Below are 21300 nucleotides of genomic sequence, written 5' to 3' on the forward strand. Positions count from 1 at the left end.
GGTTAAGTTTATTCCTATGTCTCTTTTTTGTTATTGTTGTTGCAATGGTAAATGTAATAGTTTTTAAGTTTTCCTTTCTGAAGATTCATTATTGGTGTATAGAAATGCAATCAATTTCTGGGTGTTAATTTTGTATTCTTCTACTTTTCTGCATTTATTTATTAAATCTAATAGTGTTTTGGTGGAAACATTAGGATTTTCTATGTACCGTACCATGTCATCTGCTAATAATGACAATTTTACTTCCTCCTTTCCAATTTGGGTGCTTTTTATTTCTTCTTCTTGTCTCATTGCTGTGGCTAAGACTTTCAGTACTCTGTTGCATAAGCATAGTGAAAGCAGACATCTGTCATATTGCAGATCTTAAGGGAAATGCTTTTACTTTTTGCTCATTGAGTATGATGTTGACTGTAGGTTTGTAATATAGGGCCTTTATTATGTTGAGTTATGATTCCTCTTATTCCCACTTTGCTGAGGGGTTTTATCATAAATCAGTGCTGGATTTTGTTGAATGCTTTTTCTGCACGTTTTGATTTGATCATATGTTTTTTTATACTTCATTTTGTTTATGTGGTGCATTGTGTTTATTGATTTGTGAATATGAACCATCTTTGCATCTCCAGAATAAATCCACTTTGTCATGATATATGATCTTTTTAATGTATTGCTGGATCCTATTTGGTAATATTTTGTTCAGGATTTTAGTATCTATGCCCATCAGGGATATTGGCCTATAATTTTTTTTCTTTTTAGTGTCTTTATCTGGTTTTAGAATTAGGATAATGTGGGCCTAGTAAAAAGAGCCTAGAAGACTTCCCTTCTCTTGACTTTTTTGGAAAAGTTTGAGGAAGATAGGTATTAGTTCTTCTTTGAATGTTTGGTACAACTCCCCTGTGAAGTCGTCTGGTCCTGGCTTTAGTTTGCTGGGAGTTTTTATTTTTTATTTTTTTTATTACTACTTCAATTTTATCTGTTGTTATCAGCCTATTCAAATTTTCTGCTTCTTCCTGATTGAATTTTGGCAAATTGTATGTTTCTATAAATTTGTCTATTTTTCCCAGGTTGTTCATTTGTTAGTATATAGATGATGAAAGTATTTTCTTACAATCTTTTGTATTTCTGTGATGTCAGTTGTTACTTCATCTCTTTCATTTCTGATTTTATTTATTTGGGTCCTCTCTCTTTGTTTTTTGATAAGTGGCTAAATGTTCATAAATCTTGTTTATCTTATTAAAGAACCAGTTCTTGGTTCCCTTGATCTTGTGTGTTGTTTTTTAGTTTCTATTTCATTTCTGCTCTGATCTTTATTATTTCCTTCCTTCTACTTACTTGGGGCTTTTCTTGTTGTTTTTTTAAAATTATTGTAGTTGTAGGGTTAGATAGTTTATTAGAGATTTTACTCCCTGAGACTGTTCAAACCCTAGCCTTAGGCCCTACTGCTGTTTCCTCTGCAAGGGTTGAGATGCAGGGTGTGGCAGGCAAGGTTACTGATGGTAGGGTGAGCTGAATCCCCTAGGCAGGGTACTTTACTTTTTCTGAGCTGTGGCTTCTGGGAGGGGCCTGTGCCTCTTAGAAAAAATGACCACTTCAGTTTGGGGTAGGTACAACTGAATTCAGGTCACCTAGTCACTTTTCCTCATCTCCCCCAATACTTCCCATCCCAGCTTCTCCTCAGGTACCTCTAGTCCACATCACCCTCCCTCCAGTGAAATCTTGGATGAGTAACTGCAAACAAAAATCCTGTGCTCTGAGATAAGGAAGGAAGGAAGGAAGGAAGGAAGGAAGGAAGGAAGGAAGGAAGGGAGGGAGGGAGGGAGGGAGGGAGGGAGAGAGAGAGGGAGGGAGGGAGGGAGGGAAGAAAGAGAGAGAGAGAGAGAAAGAAAGAAAGAGAGAGAGAGAAAGAAAGAAAGAAAGAAAGAAAGAAAGAAAGAAAGAAAGAAAGAAAGAAAGAAAGAAAGAAAGAGAAAGAAAGACCTGTGGCTTTATCTCTTTATCTCTGACTAGCTCTGGTCTCCTCAGTGTCTAGAATTTGTGCTGCCTTTCATGGCTGGATTTTCCATGGATTGCTGTTTTCAGTTCTTGTGTTCTGGACTGGGGAGCCTAGCCTGCGACTGGGCCTCAATCGTCTCAGGGAAAATCTCCCCCTGCTGCTAAGAGATTCCTTCTCTCTTTCAGCCTGCCATCCATGGAACCTGGGCCAATCCCTCTTGCAGTCTTGCCCTTCCTACTAGTCTCCAATGGTTTCTGCCCTACTTTGTTATAAATCTCCTCCTCAGCTGGACTTCAGATGGTAATTCTGGGTGAATGTTCCCCCCACTTAATTTTATTTCCAGTCTGGCCCTGGGAGGAGGTGCAAGAAACATTTGTCTATTCAGCCACCATCTCCTCCTCCTCCTCTTCCTCCTCCTTTAGTTTGTTTGTTTCTTTGTCTGAGAGGCTGTTTATTTTATCTACTATTTTGAATGATAGCCTTGTTGGATAGAATAGTCTTGGTTTCAGATCCTTGCTTTTCATTACCATGAATACTTCATGCCATTCCCTCCTGGCCTGTAGTGTTTCTTTTGAGAAATCAACTGACAGCCTTATGGGAGCTCCTTTGTAGATAACAAATTGCTTTTCTCTTGCTGCCTTTTAGACTTTCTCTTTGTCTTTAATTTTTGGCATTTTAATTATGATGTGTCTTGGTGTGGGCCTCTTTGGGTTCCTTTTGCTTGGGACTCCCTGTGCTTCCTGAACTTGTGTGACTTTTTTTTTCACCAGGTTAGGGAAGTTTTCTGCCATTATTTGTTGAAACAGGTTCTCTAACCCTTTCTTGATTTCTTCTCCTTATGGTACTTCTATCATGTGGATATTGTTATGTTTAATATTGTCACTCAGTTCCCTTAAACTGTCCTGTTTTTTAATTGGGTTTTCTTTTTGGTTCTCTGATTGAGTGATTTTTTTCTACTCCATCTTCTAATTTACTGATCTAATTCTCAGTTTCTTCTAATGTATTGTTTATTTATTCCAGTGTGTTCTTTATTTCTGCTATGTCATTATTCATTTCTGACTGGTTGTTTTCTATAGTTTTTATTTTATTTTTTTTCATGCTTTGAGCAGCTTTATAATCATTAGTCTGAACTATATGTCTGATACATTGCTTATCTCCATTTCATTTAGCTCTTCTTCTTAACAATTCTCTCATTCTTTCATGTGAGACTTGTTTCTTTGTCTCCCATTTTGGCTGTCTTTTTGGATTTGTTTTAATGTATCAGATAGATCTGCGATGACTCCCAGTCATGGTAGGATTGCTTTATGTTGTAGATCCTTGTGGGACCCAGTAGCAAGTCTTCCTGATCACCATATCTGGGTGCTCTAATAATGTCCCTTGTGCATTTTATGTGTACCCTCCTGTTGTAATTGAGTCTTATTTGCTATTGGACCATTCGTGCATGATCTTGCTCTTCAAGCTGGCTGAAAGAGAGGCTCAACATCCAACATAGTGTGCAGGCTGCTGTGCAGGTGCTGATCACAGGAAGTGGAATTTGTAACCTGCCAACATCTCCCAGTGCTTGTGAAGCTTATTTCATCTTTCTCTGCTGTCTGAAGCTGGACACTAGGTTTATTAGATTTGGGCCTCTTCAGAGGGTCTCTGGTGCAGTCCAGTGTCAGATGCTGTTTGTGACTGTCCCTGAGTAACCTGTTTAGATTTATCAGCAATCCACGGCTCATGGCTTTCTCTGCCAGGGCTAAATGCATGTGGAAAGGACCAAACTGCACACTAAGGTCTGCTTTTACTAGCCCTGGGATCAGAAGCAAGTCAGGCAAAGACTCAAGTACCCAGTGATCCACCACTGTCTGCAGGCTGTCTATTAGTCTCAGTCACTTAATGAGCCTCAGGCTATAGTCTTCAGCAGGGCATAAGCTCTACAGGGTGGAGTGAGTGGGATTCCAATGGATGGAGCTATTGCTTCCTCCCAGGCTAAAGCTGCATTGATGGGAAAGATAGCTTCTACAGCATGAGGGAATGACTTACCACAGGGATCCTGGTAGGTGTCTTCTCAGCTGTCTTTCCAGAGCCACTAACCCCAGACTATCCTCACGCAGCTTTAGTCCATTCTGTCCTCCCTCTGCTGGAGCCCAAGGTGAGTAGCTGCAAATGATATTTTGTGCATTGGCCCTTAAAGAGAGTGCATGTGTTTCTAGCTGTCGCTCCCTGCCAAACAGAACCCCTGGTGCTTTTCACAGCCAGATGTTATGTGGGCTCCTTTCCTGTTTCTGTTACTCTGGGATGTGGAGCCCAGCTTGGGATTTAGACATCAGATTTCTCAGGGGGATCCCCCCACAGCTGAGCTATTTCTCCGGAACTTCAGCTGCTGCCTGTGGGAGCCTGGCCAGCCCTCATGCACCTCTGCACGTCCTACCAGTCCCAATGTGGCCTCCTTTTTTTTTTTCTTTTAATCTTTACCCGAAGATATTTTTCCATTGATTTTTAGATAGAATGAAAGGGAGGGAGGGAGGGGTGGTGGGGGGTGGGGAGAGGGAGAGAAACATCAATGTGAGAGAGACACATTGAATGGTTGCCTCCCACATGACCTTGAACAGGGCCAGGATTGAACCTGCAACCCAGGTACATGCCCTTAACTGGAATTAAACACATGAACCTTCAGTCCAAGGGCCAACACTCTAACCACTGAGCCAAACCGGCCAGGGCTGGCCTACTCTTTACATCCTTGGTTATAAGAGTTTTCTCCGGCTAGTCTTCAATTGATTATTCAGGATGATTTTTTTATATGTTAGTTGTAATTCCAGTTTGGTTCTGGAAGAAGGTCAGTATGGCTTCCACTTGATCCACTGCCATCTTGGAATCTCATCATCCAGGAAATTTTTGTATGTCATAGGTTTCTGATATTTCTATCATTCTCGAGCCTCTTCTTGTAATGGCAAATTGCTGTGTCCAACTGAATTGTGAAACTGAGGCAGTTTTTTAATTATTGAGGGTAGAAATTCTGTTTTGTTATAGTATTCTTTCCCCAAGTTTCACTTCTCTAAGAAGAGCATAGGATAGTTAACATTTCAAAACATAGCTAAATATAAAAGCCCATTTTGGAATGCCAAGCTGTCATAGAGTTATTTTATCTCTCTGATATAACACTATAATAACATTATTTTGTACTTCAATATAAGCACAAGCACAGTAGTTTCTATAATTTTTGCCCTTGGTTTTTGAAGATGGGATTTAGAAGGAAAATGCATTTAGATAAGAAATATATTGAAATCTACTGAAATCTATGAAATTATTTAACAGTAGTATAGGCATGCTTGTATCATTTAGAAGTAACATCAGGGGGGTTAGCTAACTGAAGCTTCTAGGGTTTGTCTCTAGGGTTTATCTCCTATTTAAGATTACTTGCCATTTAGTCTGCATGTATTAAATCACTGGCACTTACCAAATTCTTCTTTATGTTTGTTTTCTACTGTTTAGCACTGATCATTTGATCACTTTAAGGTGTGAAATAGGGTAGAAAGTAGTTATCTAATTTTCACAGAACAATCTCCCTAAGGTGTTAAATAAATTTATTCTATATCTCATCTGTCATCAACTACATATGGTGAAATGCTCTGAAAGAAACTTTAAATTCAGGGCTCCTATGTGCGTCAGCTCTCACTCACTGGTAACAAACAATTCCCCAGATCTCTGGCTTACAACCACTAAAATGTATTTCTTGATCACTTTATGTATATATGCTGACAATACACCTGCCCATTCACTCAGATATCTCTTTCACTCCAAAATCCAGGCTGAAGGAGAAGCACCCATCTGGGACTTGTCATTCTTGTGGCTAAAGGGAAAGAGCTTCAAAGAGACAAAGCTTGCAGTGGCTATTAAAGTTTCTGCTCAGCTGTGACCACACACACTGCCTGTTCACATTTCATTGTCCAGAGCAAGTCCCATGGCCAAACCCAATGTCAGTGTCTTCTGAGTCACTGCAGTTTACAAGGCATGTGATGGGCATGTGCCATTGTCTTATAGAGGAGAGGAGAGGAAATAATAGAATACAACAAAGGTATAATTTTAAATAGGGCCACTGGCATCTTTTTCTTTTATGTCCTGTTCTTCTCATGCTTCTTCAAAAAGTCCCTTCCCTGCTCCTCACCCTTCCCTCCATCATTTCTGCTGGACCCTTGCTGCCAAGCAGACCCATGAAACCTCCTCAGCTTTCCTGCCAGACCAGTTAGGATCTTTATGATATAGTGCCTGAATTATTGCTTCAGTCAAAACTGAAAAGGAGTCACACAACTTCTGGAGCTGACTGATGGGATCAAGAAGAACTCCATTCTCAGCCAAGTAGGCTCCATATTTGCTGAAATCATACCCGCTATTTTTGTTTCATTCCTGGTAATTAGTTTGAAGTGCAATTTATTCAAAATTTTTTGTTGTTGTTGATTTTAGAGAGAAAGGGAGAAGGAGAGAGATAGAAACATTGATGAAAGAGAATATCGATTGGCTGCCTCCTGCATGCCCCCCACTGGGGATTTGGCCCACAACCTGGGCATGTGCCCCAACTGGGAATTGAACCGGCAACCTCTTGGTGCATGGGTAGACGCTCAACCACTGAGCCACACCGGCTGGGCTGAAGTGCAATTTAAAATAAATCAGATAATTGCTATTTATACCTATTCGATATATGTCCAGAACCCTTACATACCTTACTCATATTATCTTATAATGCTTTATAACTGAGCAATTTTTACCTCTATCATCTCATCTGATGCTCACAAGAACTCTGGTGCTGTCAATATTATCATGATTTTCCTTTTACAGTCTGGGAAAAGTTAAGCAACTTATTCAGGAACAAAGGCTATTGAGCTTTATAGCCAGTATCCATGCCAGGGTACATAACGATGGACACTGTTTGTTCCTGATAAAGAAATATCCTGTTTTAAACTAACATTTTGGGCTATTTTCAACTACTGGTCTATGTAGGGAAATCGGTTCGCATGGCTGAAGTCTCCGGTGACTACCTGATACATATCCTGGACTGTGGGGACATCAAGGATGCCTTCAGAGGGCATCCCACACCAAGGGTGGGCCATTCTAATTCACAGAGGGTGCACAATTTTCCGGGGGTCAATCTGACCCCGTAATCTCCTGAGAACCCCTTGTTAAAATTCTTTATTATACATTCCGGACAAGTGGGAACTTACCCCCCAAATGACATCTAAGACGTAAGCAAACCTCCCAATGAACAGTGTCACAAGACAAACAGGAGAAAACTCGTTCCTCTCCCTGGCCACTCCCTTGTGGGGATTTAGCCGCCTCTTGGCACTGGCAGGTCGGTGTGAGCCCCTGACTCGGATCCGGTTCGCTGGTGGAGACAAATGTCCCCAAGAACCTTAGACTGCCCTTAGCCATAGGAGGTCGCCATGGATGCGCAGGTTGGGACTTACACAGGCTCCGTAACAGGCATTGTGGAGCATGGTCACTCACACGCACAATCACAGAATTTAAACTTCCACCCAGGAATTCCCTATCCTGTGCAGCGTCTATGCCACTGGGGAGATCAACCTCCCCTTCTGCCTTAGAGGCGGGCCTGAACTCGGTCCTGGGTCCCCAGGGACACTTACCAATCCGATGTCCTGGCAGGCTTTTCTATCCTCCCTGGAGTCCATTCAAGCACAGAGGTGGCCGACTACAGGCGGGCCCAGCGAGGGTCAGGGTGCAGGGAAATCACTGGTGGTGCACCTTCCTTTCCCTTGTGGGGGCCCAAACTTAGTGGCCCCTTCCTGCCGGCTTCTGACAAGATCCGGATCAATTTCCCTACATAGACCAGCAGTTGGAAATAGCCCAAAAAGCCTCCTTCGGTCCGATTCTGTGTTACTCGTCAGGGACGGTGTAAGGGCCTTGTGGCACAAGGTGAAAGGAAGACTTCACGGCGACTTAAGTGGCCTCCTGTATTGCAAGGGGATTCGGAGGAGGCCCCGCCACTGCCACCGCCACCGCCATACGCTCCGCTACCTACAGTTGGGGAACCTCACCTGCCCGACAGCCCACCTGCATCCATCTCACCCACAACCGGCCAATGTGTCACCGGAGCCAGTGGGAAGACATCTCAGGGACCCAGGGACCAAAACTCCCAGCGGCAATGCACTTGCCACTGCAGGAGACCAGGGGTCCACAGAGAACTGGCCTTGACGGGACCCTCCAAGAGCGGGGATCAGTCTTCTACTATCAGCCATTCTCCACTACTGACCTCCTTAACTGGAAACTCCATACGCCGCCATACTCCGAAAAACCCCAAGTGATGGTTGACCTCTTGGAATCCGTCTTCCAGACTCCTCGCCCCACCTGGGCCGACTGCAAACAACTCTTACTCGCCCTATTCAACACAGAAGAACGCTGGCGGATCGTCACAGAAGCAGAAAGTGGCTCCAGAGCCAGGCGCCAGCAGGACATCTGGACACAGAAGCCTGGGCCCTAGAGGCCTAACCTGAGGAGGAACCCCTCTGGGACCCACGTACAGAGGAGGGAAGAAACCGGCTAGTAAAAGAACATTTTGAAGGATGAAGAATGGAAGTAAATACTTTGTAAAAATGTTTTAGAGCAATGTACATGTTTCACTGATAGGATTCACCTTAAACAATGTTGTCTTCATTTTGAATTATGTGATTACTAAATTTTACTTTACATACAACTTTCCCTAGGAAAACAGTCGTTGTCTAGATTGGGCAGCGGGGTTAGTGGGGCCCAGAGCTCCGGGAGGCCAGTTTCCACACTGCAGTAGATGTTGTCCCCTCCCTGCGATTGCTCAAGGGGCCCACTGGCCTTTATCTCCAGTGCCCTGCTTTAGTTTAAGCCACTATCGCCTCTTATCCAGAAAGGGGAAGTAGTCCCCCAAATAGCCCTCCATACCTTTTTTTTTTTTTGCATTTATCATTAGATAGAGCGGGAGGGAGAGAGGAAGAGAAAGAGAGAAAGAAACATTGATGTGAGAGAGACACATCGAGTGATCGCCACCCACACAACCCCAATGAGGGCCGGGGACAAACTTCAACCAAGGTACATGCCCTTAGCAGGAACCGAACCCGGGACTCTCTGGTCCATGGACCGACGCTCTAACCGCTGAGCCAAACCGGCCAGGGCAATATACCTTTTTTTTTTTACCTCCATGCTTTCAAAATGTAAATCTGAACTTCCTTTATTTCCCTACCCCCACCCAAATCCCTAATCCAGACTCCGGCTCCCACAGTGTTGCCCTACCAGCTGCCAGCCTCTTGTGCCATTCTCTCCTCACACTCTGCTTACGTTAGTCTCGGTCCTCTCTTCTCCTCCTCAGCCTTTTGCCATTGTCCCCAAATCCATTAATTTTTACTTCACGGATCCCAGCTTTTCAGCAAAGCCAGCTAGAACCCCCAAGCCATAATAACTAGTCCTGTTTTAGTCTCCTGCAGCCAGAAACTCACCTCTGTGTCCCTACCACCACTGAAGCCCGTGGATTTTACTCCTTGAGTACCACTGGAAGCTGACTGAGGTGCAAAGAACCTTCCAGCTATGCACTGTAACCGGTGTGTTGATGACAGTGGCTTCTGTGAAAGACTTGACTCGCCCGCCCACACCAGTTGCCATTACATACAAGGAAATTCTCCGTGGGCTGGGGAGAAAGCAACCATGCTCAAAACAACTGTCTCAAACACGGTGCACCTGTTTTAGAAAATAAATGCTTCCTGTGATAATTGGTAAATTAATCAAGGTTCCCAAAAGTGTGACTGCCTTTAATGTTGAGACCTTACCAATGGAAGCAGTTTGGATTCTAAGTGATCGGATTGCTTCAGGATTGGTCTGTGCTCCGTGCTCGTTGATGCTGATGTTGCCAAGTTGGTCTCTGCACACCTTGAGTGTCCTACATCACACATCAAATGAGACATAATGGTTTCATGGTAGGTACCTCTCCATTTTACAATCAAATGTGCAAATTCAGTATTTTAGAGGTCAGAGTAGACAAGGTGCTTTGCTTGTGGCTGTTTCTCAGACCAGTTTGTGGCACGCTGCTCTGTCAGGCCGACAGCTGCCTCTCTAGGGAGGATGATAATTTACTGGGCCTGTGGATATTGATGAAGTCAGGTCTGGGCTTGCTTGCCAGGTTGACAGACAGGTTTAATTTGAACCTGATCTCAGGAGACTCAGGAAGGGAGAGTCACAGACCCCCAGCTATCCTTTGGAGTTGTGCTTTGCCTCTCGCTCTTCTAACTTTCACTCACCTAATAGCTGAGTTTAATGTGTTTGTTTTTTTTTTCCCCCTGAAAACTGTTTCAAGGGGACTGTTTTCCTTGCTTTCTTGGAATTGATAGCATGAGGATAGAGGTCCATACATATCTTGGTTAAAAATGAGAAGATTTTAGAGTGTCCCCTTTTCTGTTTTGGGGCCTGGCAGGAAGCCTCCTGTTCATTGTAAATGAATAGATGTTTTTATTGATTCAAAGAATGTCCCTTTCTTCATTTTCAGCCTGTTGAAATCTTCTAAGGCCCACTTAAAAGTTTATCTTACGGGAAACCTCCTTGATTTCCCCCATCAGAATTAATATTGGTGTATGTTATTAGTTCATGAAATTTTACTTTGTACTTTCATTTAGCATTTGTAACATTCCGTGCTATTTTTAAAGTTCTTGTTTACCTGTTTTTCTCCCAAGATAATAAGATTTTTAAGGATAAGACTGGAACTTACTCAAATTTGTGTTATCCCCAACGTTCAGCACAAAGCCCTGTCCAGTAGGAGGGCTATCCATTTGTTGAATGAATTTGAATCTCTAAGGCTTGTTCTTTCATGAAAAAGATGTTGTACAATCGTAGTATTCTCCATAAACAAATGAACACTCAAAAGGGCTGCTCTGATGTTCTTTTATCTGCCTTGCCATAAATTTGCAATTTTTTTTTTTTTTTTTTTTTTTTTACCATTTCAGGCCAAAACACTGTTTCTCCATAACCGAGTTCAGGAGAAGCCAGCCATTTCACTGGGCCCAGCCACATTCTGTAGTGCACTTGCAATAAGTTTATGTGACAAAGTAAGAAGCTAGGCATCCTTTTGGGTGGGCCTGAAGTGTTTCCTTTTTAGGATTAAGTCTTCTGAAATCAGAGTCAACTTCCTAAAACATAGCACATTGAATTGAGCCCCAGAGACATGTTTTTCTGTTTGTAGTCTTTTCCTTTTGATAGCAGAAAACATGAAATTCTAACTTCACAGTCTTCCTTTTCTGAACTGTTCTTGGGAGGAGTCAAGTCAGAAGAGACTGCAGTTGGAATCCCTTTATCAGCTTCTCAGTGGAATAAATGACTTGCGCCAGTACCACGGCAGTCAGTATCTTTATCTGTTGTCCCTGCAAGGAGACTGCGGCGGTAATTGTGCACAGGGTTGCTTAAAAATAAATTGATCAATTTTGCAAATTAGGTGTGGAGAATAAAAAGCAATCCAAGGATTTTTATGCTATTTTTATGATATAAAAATAGATAGATAAATGTCCACCTACATTATCAGGTGTAGCCAAGAGAGTCACTTTATAATAAGAATATATTTTTTAGCATCAGTTCTGCATTTTTTTCAGAATCATCGACCATAATCCTTTTCAGTTCTTGTTAACAGGGTCTGATGACTCTTGTCTCAGAGTGAAGTAGCCCTCCCCACCCCTATTAATAGATTGCCACCTGGTTGATAACAGCATCCTAATGTATGAGCAGGATCCTGGGTGGACTAAGAAAAAAACTGATAATATAGGTGGACATTTATCTATCTATTTTTCTTTGTTAATCCTATTAAAATAAAAATGCTCAGATTCTCTTTTCATATAGTTTACATTTTTGAGAACAGCAATGCCCTTAGTAGAAGGAGCATGGCCCTTGGATTCAGAAAACCTGTAATTCATACCTGGGCTTCTACACGTCATAGGTCATCGCTGTGTAAACTTATTTCCTGCACCTCACTTTCCTCCTGATAACCCATCTGCAGAGTTGCTGTGAACGTTGCTGTAAACAGTGGCTACTCTAATATAGCTACTCTCATTTTCACTATTACCATCAGTTATCTGACAGAATATACAGAAATAAATAATTTCTTTGTAAGCATACATTTTTGGAGGGTGGCCAGGGATGGGATATTATTATACTCTTATATGTTTGGTTTATTTTCATTCATTCAGTATATGCGTGTGTGTATTTGTGCCAATGAGTGTATGAATTTCACATAGCATGTGTCAAGTACCATTTCAGGAACTTTGGTTATATTAATTAATAAAACAGGCAAATGCCCAGCTGGTGTGGCTCAGTGGTTGAGCGTCGACCCATGCTCCAAGAGGTCCCTGGTACGATTCCTGGTCAGGGGACACGCCCAGGTTGTGGGCCTGATCCCCAGTGGGCGGCATGCAGGAGGCCGCCAGTCGTTCTTCTCATCGATATTTCTCTCTCTCTCCCTTCCTCTCTCTCTGAAATCAAAGAAGAAAATATATATTTTTAAATGAATAAATAAAACAGACAAACATTTTTATCCCCCATGAGCTAACATTCTTATAGTGGAAGCAGGTGAAAGCTGATAAATTCTGTGGGAAAATTAAACAAGTAAGAGTGATGGGGTTTGGAGTGGTTTGCAATTATAAATAGGGAGGTCAGGGCAGGCCTTACTCTGAATATGACACTGGTTTTGAGTTCTTAGAGGTTCTCAGGTACTAATTGTTTAAAATGGGAGAATGGGAAGAAGGGAGACGAGAGTAAAGAATTGGAGCCTACTGATTTGTAGGAGAGCATGAGCATTTGCTTGGTGTAATGTGTCAAAACACAAACCAATATTGTGCAGCTGTGCTCTGAGTGGTAGGAGAATCAGACTTCTGAGTTGTTGTGGGACAAGGGCTATCAAACTTTAAAGGTAAAATTGCACTTTTATGGAAGTGCTTTAGGTCCAGTCAATGGTCCTGAATTTGAAACAGTGCCACTCCATGTGGTGTCTATTGACTAACTGCTACACATGCAGGCAGCACTGTGTTAGGCCTAGCAATTCAAACAAAAATGAACATGGCCCCGGCAGGTGTGGTTCAATGGTTAAGCATCAACCCATGCACCAAGAGGTCACTGGTTCGATTCCCGATCAGGGCACATGCCCAGGTTGTGGACCAAATCCCCAGTGGGGGGCATGCAGGAGGCGGCCAATCGATGTTCTCTCTCATCGATGTTTCTCTCTCTCTCTCTCCCTTTCCTTTCCTCTCTCTCAAACCAATAAAGAAAAAAAAAATGAACATGGCCCCAAACCCTGAGGAGATCACGGTTTAAGTAGTTGAGAAAGTCATAAATAGGCAGAGCTTCACTGTCCAATGCCAATGTATGTTCAGGACACTCTCAAAGTCCAGAGAAGGGTGGTGCATGAGCCAGCCTTCCCTGGGGGTGGGGGGAGGGGATGAGACAAGAGGCCAGAGGCCAGTGAATGCTCCCTAAAGGAGTGGCTTTTAAATGACATCCTGAGGAATAAATAGGTGTTTGTCACATGATGAAGTTGGGAGAATGGGGTCAACATGACATGATGTACCATAGTGTGAACAAGGACACAGAAGTGGACTTGCATGCTAAGTGGGAATTTTTAAGTTCACTACTGATGGAGTTTGAAAGCAGGGGAATCCTGTGTCTGTAGAGATAGACAGTCTTTGACTGGTGCGTAGGATGGAAGAGGGCATGGTGACGTAGGCTGATCTGACTCTCCAGAAGTTCAAACAGTTCACTCTGGTAGCTCTATTGAGGTTTAGTTTGAGGGGCCTGGGCTGGCTGGGGCAGCAGTGGTGGTGGGTGACGGGAGGAGGAGAGAGTCATAACAATTCAAAAGAGAGATAATAAGGGCCTGATGTGAGAGAGTGTAATGGGGTGGAGAAGGGGACCTGGGTTCAATCAATATATTTAAGAGGCAAAATGATTAATGTTTGAGGATTGGCTAGACATGGAGGATGAAGGGGACAGAAGAATCAGACAGGATGCTTAGCTTCAGGAAAAACAGATTAATTTGAACTCCTCTTTCAAGTTCATGGTGCTAGGTTTCGACCCATAGCTATTACTGATGATTTGCATTGGCAGCTGTGGTGTCTAGGTTAGGTTTGGGCTCTTCAGCATTCTGTCACTCTCTAATTTGTTAAAAGCATTGGAAGCACAGACCATAGAGAAGTACCACCCTTGTATGACTTTAATTTTGCAGTGGCCTATAAAAATTTATAGAAATTTGGCTTCATTTCTAGTGGCTCCAATCCAGATGCCAAAATTACCCCATTGCCAGGACATCCCTTAGGTAAACCATTGAATCTGTTTTTCATTAGGAACAGCTGAAACCCATCAACAAAATTCTCATGCTATGCCAGTAATAATGCCAGTCAAGTTTCAAGGTAACTCTAGGTTTCAAAAAATTGTGATTCTCAAATTATGTCTAGCTGAACCCTTATTTGTATTTTTGCACATATTTATCATGTGAAAAAGCTAGTGGCTTCCTTACTTGCCATAATTGTACATTGCTTTTTTTAGATTATGAATTAAAGTTTTGAGTTCTGCATGTTGGTGGAGACATGCTTACAGACAGGCAGTCAAAACCTTTAAAATAAAAATACAAATTTCAGTCCTGATAGTGGAAACAAGCCAGATAGGAGCCTGCCTGAAGGGTCCATTGTGATGGAGTCTGTATTGAAAACAGGATTTCTCTTATAACAGCAGTGCATTTTAAAAGGGTTTTCCAAGTAACAGTTAATATTTTAATGACATCTATTTAAGCTTCCAGAAAAACCCAGTTCTCTATTTTGCAAGATTAAGGAAGGATGCCAACTATATGTTGATACTTTGGTTTTTACTGACATATTTCATGACTGCATGTCTAAAGCCACAAAACAGTAGGCGCCTGCCACTTTCTTTTAGATCGTTATAGTTAGCCACTGCATCTGGCCTTTGTTGCTAAATTTTTTTGTTGTTGTTACTCTAACTGCTCCATAAAATTGGATCTTCAGTGGTCTGGCTGTTTTTGAATGACTTCTCAGAACCTATGAAACCCTGTTCCCTACCCAGGAAGATCTGGGCAAGACTTGTGGTATGAGGAATGATCGAATGTCTCTTCTAAGGGAGACAGTAGGATCATAGGACAACTATACAACATCTTCAAAAATTTTATCTGAAGAATCATGATGTGGTTGGTGTGAACAAGTACTGTAAATTAAGAAGCATGGGAAGTTTTCACATTTTTTTTTAAGAATGTTTTGTACAATGGAGGAAAGAAAACAAGCTGACTTCTTGCGGTCCTTGGGAGAGGCTACATTGACTACTTGTTAAAAGTTAATGAAGATCATTGGCTTCTAAGAACGTTCTTCATGAATAGCCATCCTTTGTGCGGTGTCAGTGAAGGTTGTATAGCAACATCAAAATAGTTTTATGAAAAGATAAATGTGTGTTTCATTAATCCCAAGAAGAGCTTCCTAAAATGCATTTTCTTTATAAATAATTAATGTCATTCCATGAAACCTGTGATTTCTTAGGGTGGGAAAGAAGTAAAAAAAAAAAAAATTCTCTAAGCCATTTGTGATTTAATATGAGCTAGTCAAGTAAGTTGAAAAACCTTTTGAGTCGTTATGTTATATTATTTTGAATGCCTTTTCTCTCTCTTGGGAAACTGGCTAACCCCCCCCCCCCCAATCTCTCTCCCCTGGCAAATGGCTGTAAAACTTTGATCTCCTCAAACCAGTTTTCCAGATGTAGTAGATAGAGCATATGCGGCCTTGCGTGTGCCAATTCAACCTGGCTGATCGGAAACCGGAAGTTAACCTCCCGTGACTTGTATTTCTAGGCATCACAGCAGAAGTTCTGGTGGTGAACTCTTTCGATGAACTACAGAGAAGGGCCCCCGAAGCAAGAGGGAAGATTGTTGTTTATAATCAACCTTATATCAACTACTCCAGGACGGTGGAATATCGAGCCCGAGGCGCAGTGGAAGCTGCCAAAGTTGGGGCTCTGGCGTCCCTCATTCGATCGGTGGCTTCCTTCTCCATTTACAGGTTTGTCATGATGTTCATTTGAAATCCTTTAAAAAGCCAGAATTTCCCATGAAAGGGAAGCCCTCATGAAATAATACATAATTCAAATGAGAAAACTGATTGCTCATGGAATTTCCCCCCATTCCACATTTGGTCATTTGTTTATATCTTCTTTGGCCTTTTCAGGATTCCAAGCATCATTTGTGCATTCCTTTAGAAAACTTTCCACATTTGTGATGCTCCCATAACTTTCTTTATATAACCAACATATTATGTATTTTCATTAGCGGGAGAACTGAATTCACATCTGTGTCTCATCAAAGGTTCTTAATGACTTCAGAAAAAGCCAGGTTCTTTCCATTGTTGCTAGAGAAGTGAAATAAAAATAAAGTGGGTAACATGCGGGGGCCATCTATGGTGTAGTGGAAAGAACTGAGGGAACAGAGGACATTGGATGTAGACCTGGTTCAGCTCCCGAAAAACGATGTGGCCATGGGAAAGGTTCCTAAAGTCTCTGGGCCTCCGCATTCTCTTCTGTTAGTTGGTGGTGATGAAGAGTAAACATTTACAAAATTATCTTAAGAATAAATAAGGTAAACTTATGAAAGATTCTTGATTATCTATAAAGGTCTATATAAATGTGATTGGTGGTATTGTTTGAGGGCAACATATGTTTTGTCTTTTTCTTTGTGGTTTTGATTGAGGTAATCTGCAAAGGACTTTATTGACTCTAAGTTTTAGGATGAAATTGGGCATTGCAGTGGATAAAAGGTCTAAAAATTGACCTGCAGATATTTGGCCTAGTTGAATAGCTACATATGGTAATGTCACACATTAAGGATAAAATGTTTGGGAAACATGAATAAAAGGAACACCATTTTAGTGTTGTGGCCTGATTTCTTTCAGATAAAAAATGCAAAGATAATTGCAAATAAGGTTTATTTGGGTCTCAAGGCTAGATTTTTAGTATCTCTTGTAAAGGAAAGTTTATTCTGCAAAATTACTATTTGGAGCTGGAAACACAGCTACTTGACCTTAATTAGCACCCTACACCCTTGTCAGTAAAATAACTCAAACCAAATCAGAGAGAGTTGTCCAAAAGTGCAGAGAAGAAAGGAAAGGGACTTTCTTCTTTTATGGGAGTTAAGATTAAGATATCCTCCCAGGAGAAGATGTGACATGTTAAGACCAATTGTTAGAAGTTTTATGAGAGAAAACCTAGTCCACTCATGTCATAGTGCTAAAAATAATGTTCTTTGTAGAGTCTTTAAAGGTTTGGTGGCTAGTGAAATAATGATTGGACCATATTCTTTTGGATGGTAAATCTTCCCAGGAGAGAAGTCCTAAAATGGCTAGCTTACTTCCCAGAATACTTCAGTCACCCCTTAGAATAATATACTCAGAAAACTGTTGCCATTCACCATGATTTCACTGGTCATGAGACCTAAATTATGGAGCTAGTGTTTTGCTTTGTGAGACTGGGTGGCTGCCAGCAATATTTATTTAAGAACTACTACTCATAAGACTAATACGTTCCCAGATGACTTAATGCACTGCCATTTGCCAGGGTTAATTGGCTTTTTTTCTTTTTCTTTCTGGTGTAATAAAGACATTTGGAAACCCAGGCTGTAACCCAGGAGCCCCAGAAGAATTTTTTCCAGCATAGAAATTAGAAATCTGTTGTTAGCCTCTAAGATTTGGGGTCGGCAACTTGTAATGTGTATTAAGAAGACATTTGTATTAATATTTCTAGATCTAGACTGATTTTATTTTTCTTGATTTTATAGCCAACCATATTTCATTGGACTCTTGACTTTTATAACTCCTTATTTTCAACATTTATATATACATAATAACCTTTCCCATTACCTAGTACTTAGATTACAATCTTTTACGTATGTTACCTTATTTGTTCTGACAACAACCCAATGGACCAAGCAGAAGGAGCATTATTATCCCCATTTTATAGGTAGGGAAATAAAAGTTCAGGGAATTCAGCATATTTACATATTTAAGTCTTATATCCTGAAAAATTAAAACACAATGAAACAAACTCTGACTCTTTGTCCACTTCTACCTAATTATTTCTTAGAGTTAATTTTCCTTAAAGAGTATTTTACATTCCTCTCTCTACTTCTTCATCTCTCATTCACTCTGCAGACGATTTTAACCTGGCTTTTGCCTGTATTGAATGGAACTTGTTAAGGTCACGAATAGTTGGTTAATTGTCAAATATAACGGACATTTTTCAGGTTATCATATTACTTTATCTTTTGATTTTTTTGACTGCTTTTTCAATATCTTTTCTCCTTGGCTTCTATGACTTCTTTCTCCTCTCTCTCTCTTTCTCTTTCTCTCCCTCCCTCCCTGTCTCCCTTCCTCTTTCCCACTTCCTTCCCTATTTTTCTGGCTTGTCACTCAGAATATTCTCGCTGAACAATCCCCTCATGCTGTGGTTTCAACCACCTATCCTATCCTTACCAGAGCCTGAGCTCCAGACCTTACATCCAGCTACCTGCTGTTTCTTCTGTGGATGTTCCACAGCTACTCAGTTTCATTTCATTCAAAATCGCACTCATCCTTTCATTTCTTTCTTCTGCATTTTCTATCTCCATGAAGAGAATGTCATCTATTCTGCCTTTTAAGGTAAATGTCCTTGATTACTTTTTTCCTCTCTTACCCATTATTTCTAGTGGTTAACTATGTCTCTAGCTTCAATCATTTTAGCAAATACATATTGAGCAGCTCCATTTCCCAGCATCACTGTACATTCTGGTAGTTGGGAATCACGAACACAGTTTTCCCAATGTACTACATTGCCTCAGAGTTTCATGACTTTGTAAGTGCCTTCTCCTCCTCATCCTTCTATTTCATTCTCACTGTCTCAAAATGTCTCTCAAGATTCATCTTAAGTGTTTCTTCTTTTGGGGAACCCTCCCTGATATTCAGTTCCAGCCCAGGTGAGATACTTCTTTCTGGTAGTCCTACACCATTTCAGGCATACTTGGTATCATAACGTCTTGGAGATCATTTGGGTTTGTGCTTTGGGCAGACAAACTCATACAGACAACTTCAAATCTTGGTCACTTAACACAATAGGAGTCAGTTTCTTGCTCACAGCATAGTTTCAAGAGTGTGGTCAGCAGATGGCCTTCTGCTCCTTTCCATCTTGTGGCTCTATCATTTCTAAGATCTCAGAGTCCTTTGCATCCAGCTGACAAATAAGGAGATAGAGAGGGAGTTCATAATCCAAAACGAGGTTTTCCATGGCCAGGCCTGGATATGGCATACCTCATGTTCACTCACATTTCACATTTCACACAATTGATAGTTGTGTGGAGGCTGGGAAATGCGTTCTACCTTAATGTCAGTGGTGAAAAGTAAATGAGTTTCGTGAACTATTCCTGTCTTCTCCAGTTGCCTGGCTCCACACTAGACTATAAATTTCAGCAAGACATGGATGATATATTTTTACTTCTGTGTCCTCATAATATAGTATAATGTTTGTTATATAATAGTCCCTCAGGAAATGTCTGTTGAAGGAATGAACTTGTCTGAGGTTGTATAGTTCATCATGGCAGGGTTCTTAGCACAAACCGATTTCAAGTGCTTTCTGACTAAATTTGTAGCCTTTGTATAGCAGATTCAAAACTACTTGAACCTTTAGGGCACTTTGCTCTGTATGTGGAGGAAAATATGCCAGATTACATGTTTTTCCTGCCACAAGATTCATGAACAGCGATGTTTTGAGTTGCCGATTGAATAAAAGAGCAGACCAGTTTGGCTGGAGCCAGAAGGTTTCATAGTAGATCAGAGAAATATAATTTTTTTTTTTTTATCCTCACCCGAGGACATTTTCCCAATTTTTGTTCAGATAGAGCGGGAGGGAGAGAGAGGAAGAGAGAGAGAGAGAAACATCGATGTGAAGGGACACATCGAGTGGCTGCCACCCGCACGACCAACCAGGGCCAGGGACAAACTGCAACTGAGGTACATGCCCTTAGTGGGAGCCAAACCCGTGTCTCTCTGTACCGCAGGCCGATGCTCCAACCGCTGAGCCAAACCAGCCAAGGCAAGAAATATAATTTTGAGGTGAGAAGAAGAGACTGGGTTATGAGGGCCCAGAGTTCTAGGCTGGGAAGGAGTTTTTACGTTTAATGTGGTGGAAATGGGAATCACTGAATGGGTTAGAGGTGGGAGGGGTAATATTTTAGAGCACTGTTTCTCTAAGTAGGGTCCCTGGAACACCATCATCCACCTTATCTGGGAGCTTGTTGATATGCAAATTATCAGGCCCCATCTTGAAACCTATTAAATTAAAAAAATGCTTGGGTGTGGGGTTTATGGATTAACCAATGCCCCCCTCCCCCAGGTGATTCTGATGCAAGTTCAAGTTGGGGAAGTGCTATTTTAGAAAAATCGATCTGGTGACTCTACACAGCATGCTTTGAGAAGAAAAGCAGAACACTGTTCTAATAATGCAGATGTGAAATAATGAGGGCATAGATGATGGCAATGGGAAACAGAAAGGGACAGCAGGAGGGAAAGTATGAAGAAATGATCAGAACTTGGGGACGGGTTACATTTGATGGGGGAGGGAGGAGGAGTCACAGTCTACAGTAGGCAAGGATAAAGAATGATGGGATAAATCTGCGTTTAGTTCAGCCCAATATTTTTAAATCATGGCTCATACATAAAAACTGGGGTTTGTGGCTTGTGGGGAAAAACCAGATTTGGCAACATCGGCAAACTTCAGCCAAGTAAATTAGCTACCAAGTCCTTTGGTTGATGGGATGTGCCCTCTCTAGTCTGCCGCAGTTTCCCTCCACCCAGCTCGGGGACTGGAGAAAGATGAGAAATACAGGTTTCAGAAGAGGGAGTTATTTAAAGGCAACATGATCAGTTTGGTTTTTAGACATTGTGAGTTTGAAGCGACTATGAAATAGTCCCACTAATCCATTTTTTATATTTTGTGAGAAAAACAGTTAAGCATTTCCATTTCTCTATTACCCACTTTTTGGATCACCCAAGGCAGTTTAAAATTGTAGGCTGGATTTCTTGCAAGGCAGTACACCCTGGGACTTCCGCCTCCTGCTTTCTCAACATGCAAGCTCAAGAATGCAATGTAATTTTTATATTAGCCCAAGTCAAATATGACTTAGAAAGTAATTCTTTTGAGGCCAAATTGTCTGTTACACTCCTGTTGCCAAATACACATTTTTTCCCCCTACTTATTTTCTCCATTGCCCAAGATAATTGAACACAGACTAAATTTTAATCAGCAAAGGAAGCAAA

At 41.5% G+C, this 21300-nt stretch overlaps 1 protein-coding gene across 1 annotated transcript in view; it reads left to right on the plus strand.

Moving 5' to 3' along the window:
* Nucleotides 1–21300, plus strand: part of CPQ (carboxypeptidase Q) — a 372888-nt gene that overhangs the window by 26462 nt on the left and 325126 nt on the right. The window contains exon 2 of the mRNA XM_036263943.1: nucleotides 15819–16026. Coding sequence (XP_036119836.1) covers nucleotides 15819–16026 — 208 coding nt within the window. The remainder of the gene's footprint in view (nucleotides 1–15818; nucleotides 16027–21300) is intronic.

Source organism: Molossus molossus, unplaced genomic scaffold (genome assembly GCF_014108415.1).
Source record: "Molossus molossus isolate mMolMol1 unplaced genomic scaffold, mMolMol1.p scaffold_m16_p_16, whole genome shotgun sequence".
NCBI lineage: Eukaryota > Metazoa > Chordata > Mammalia > Chiroptera > Molossidae > Molossus > Molossus molossus.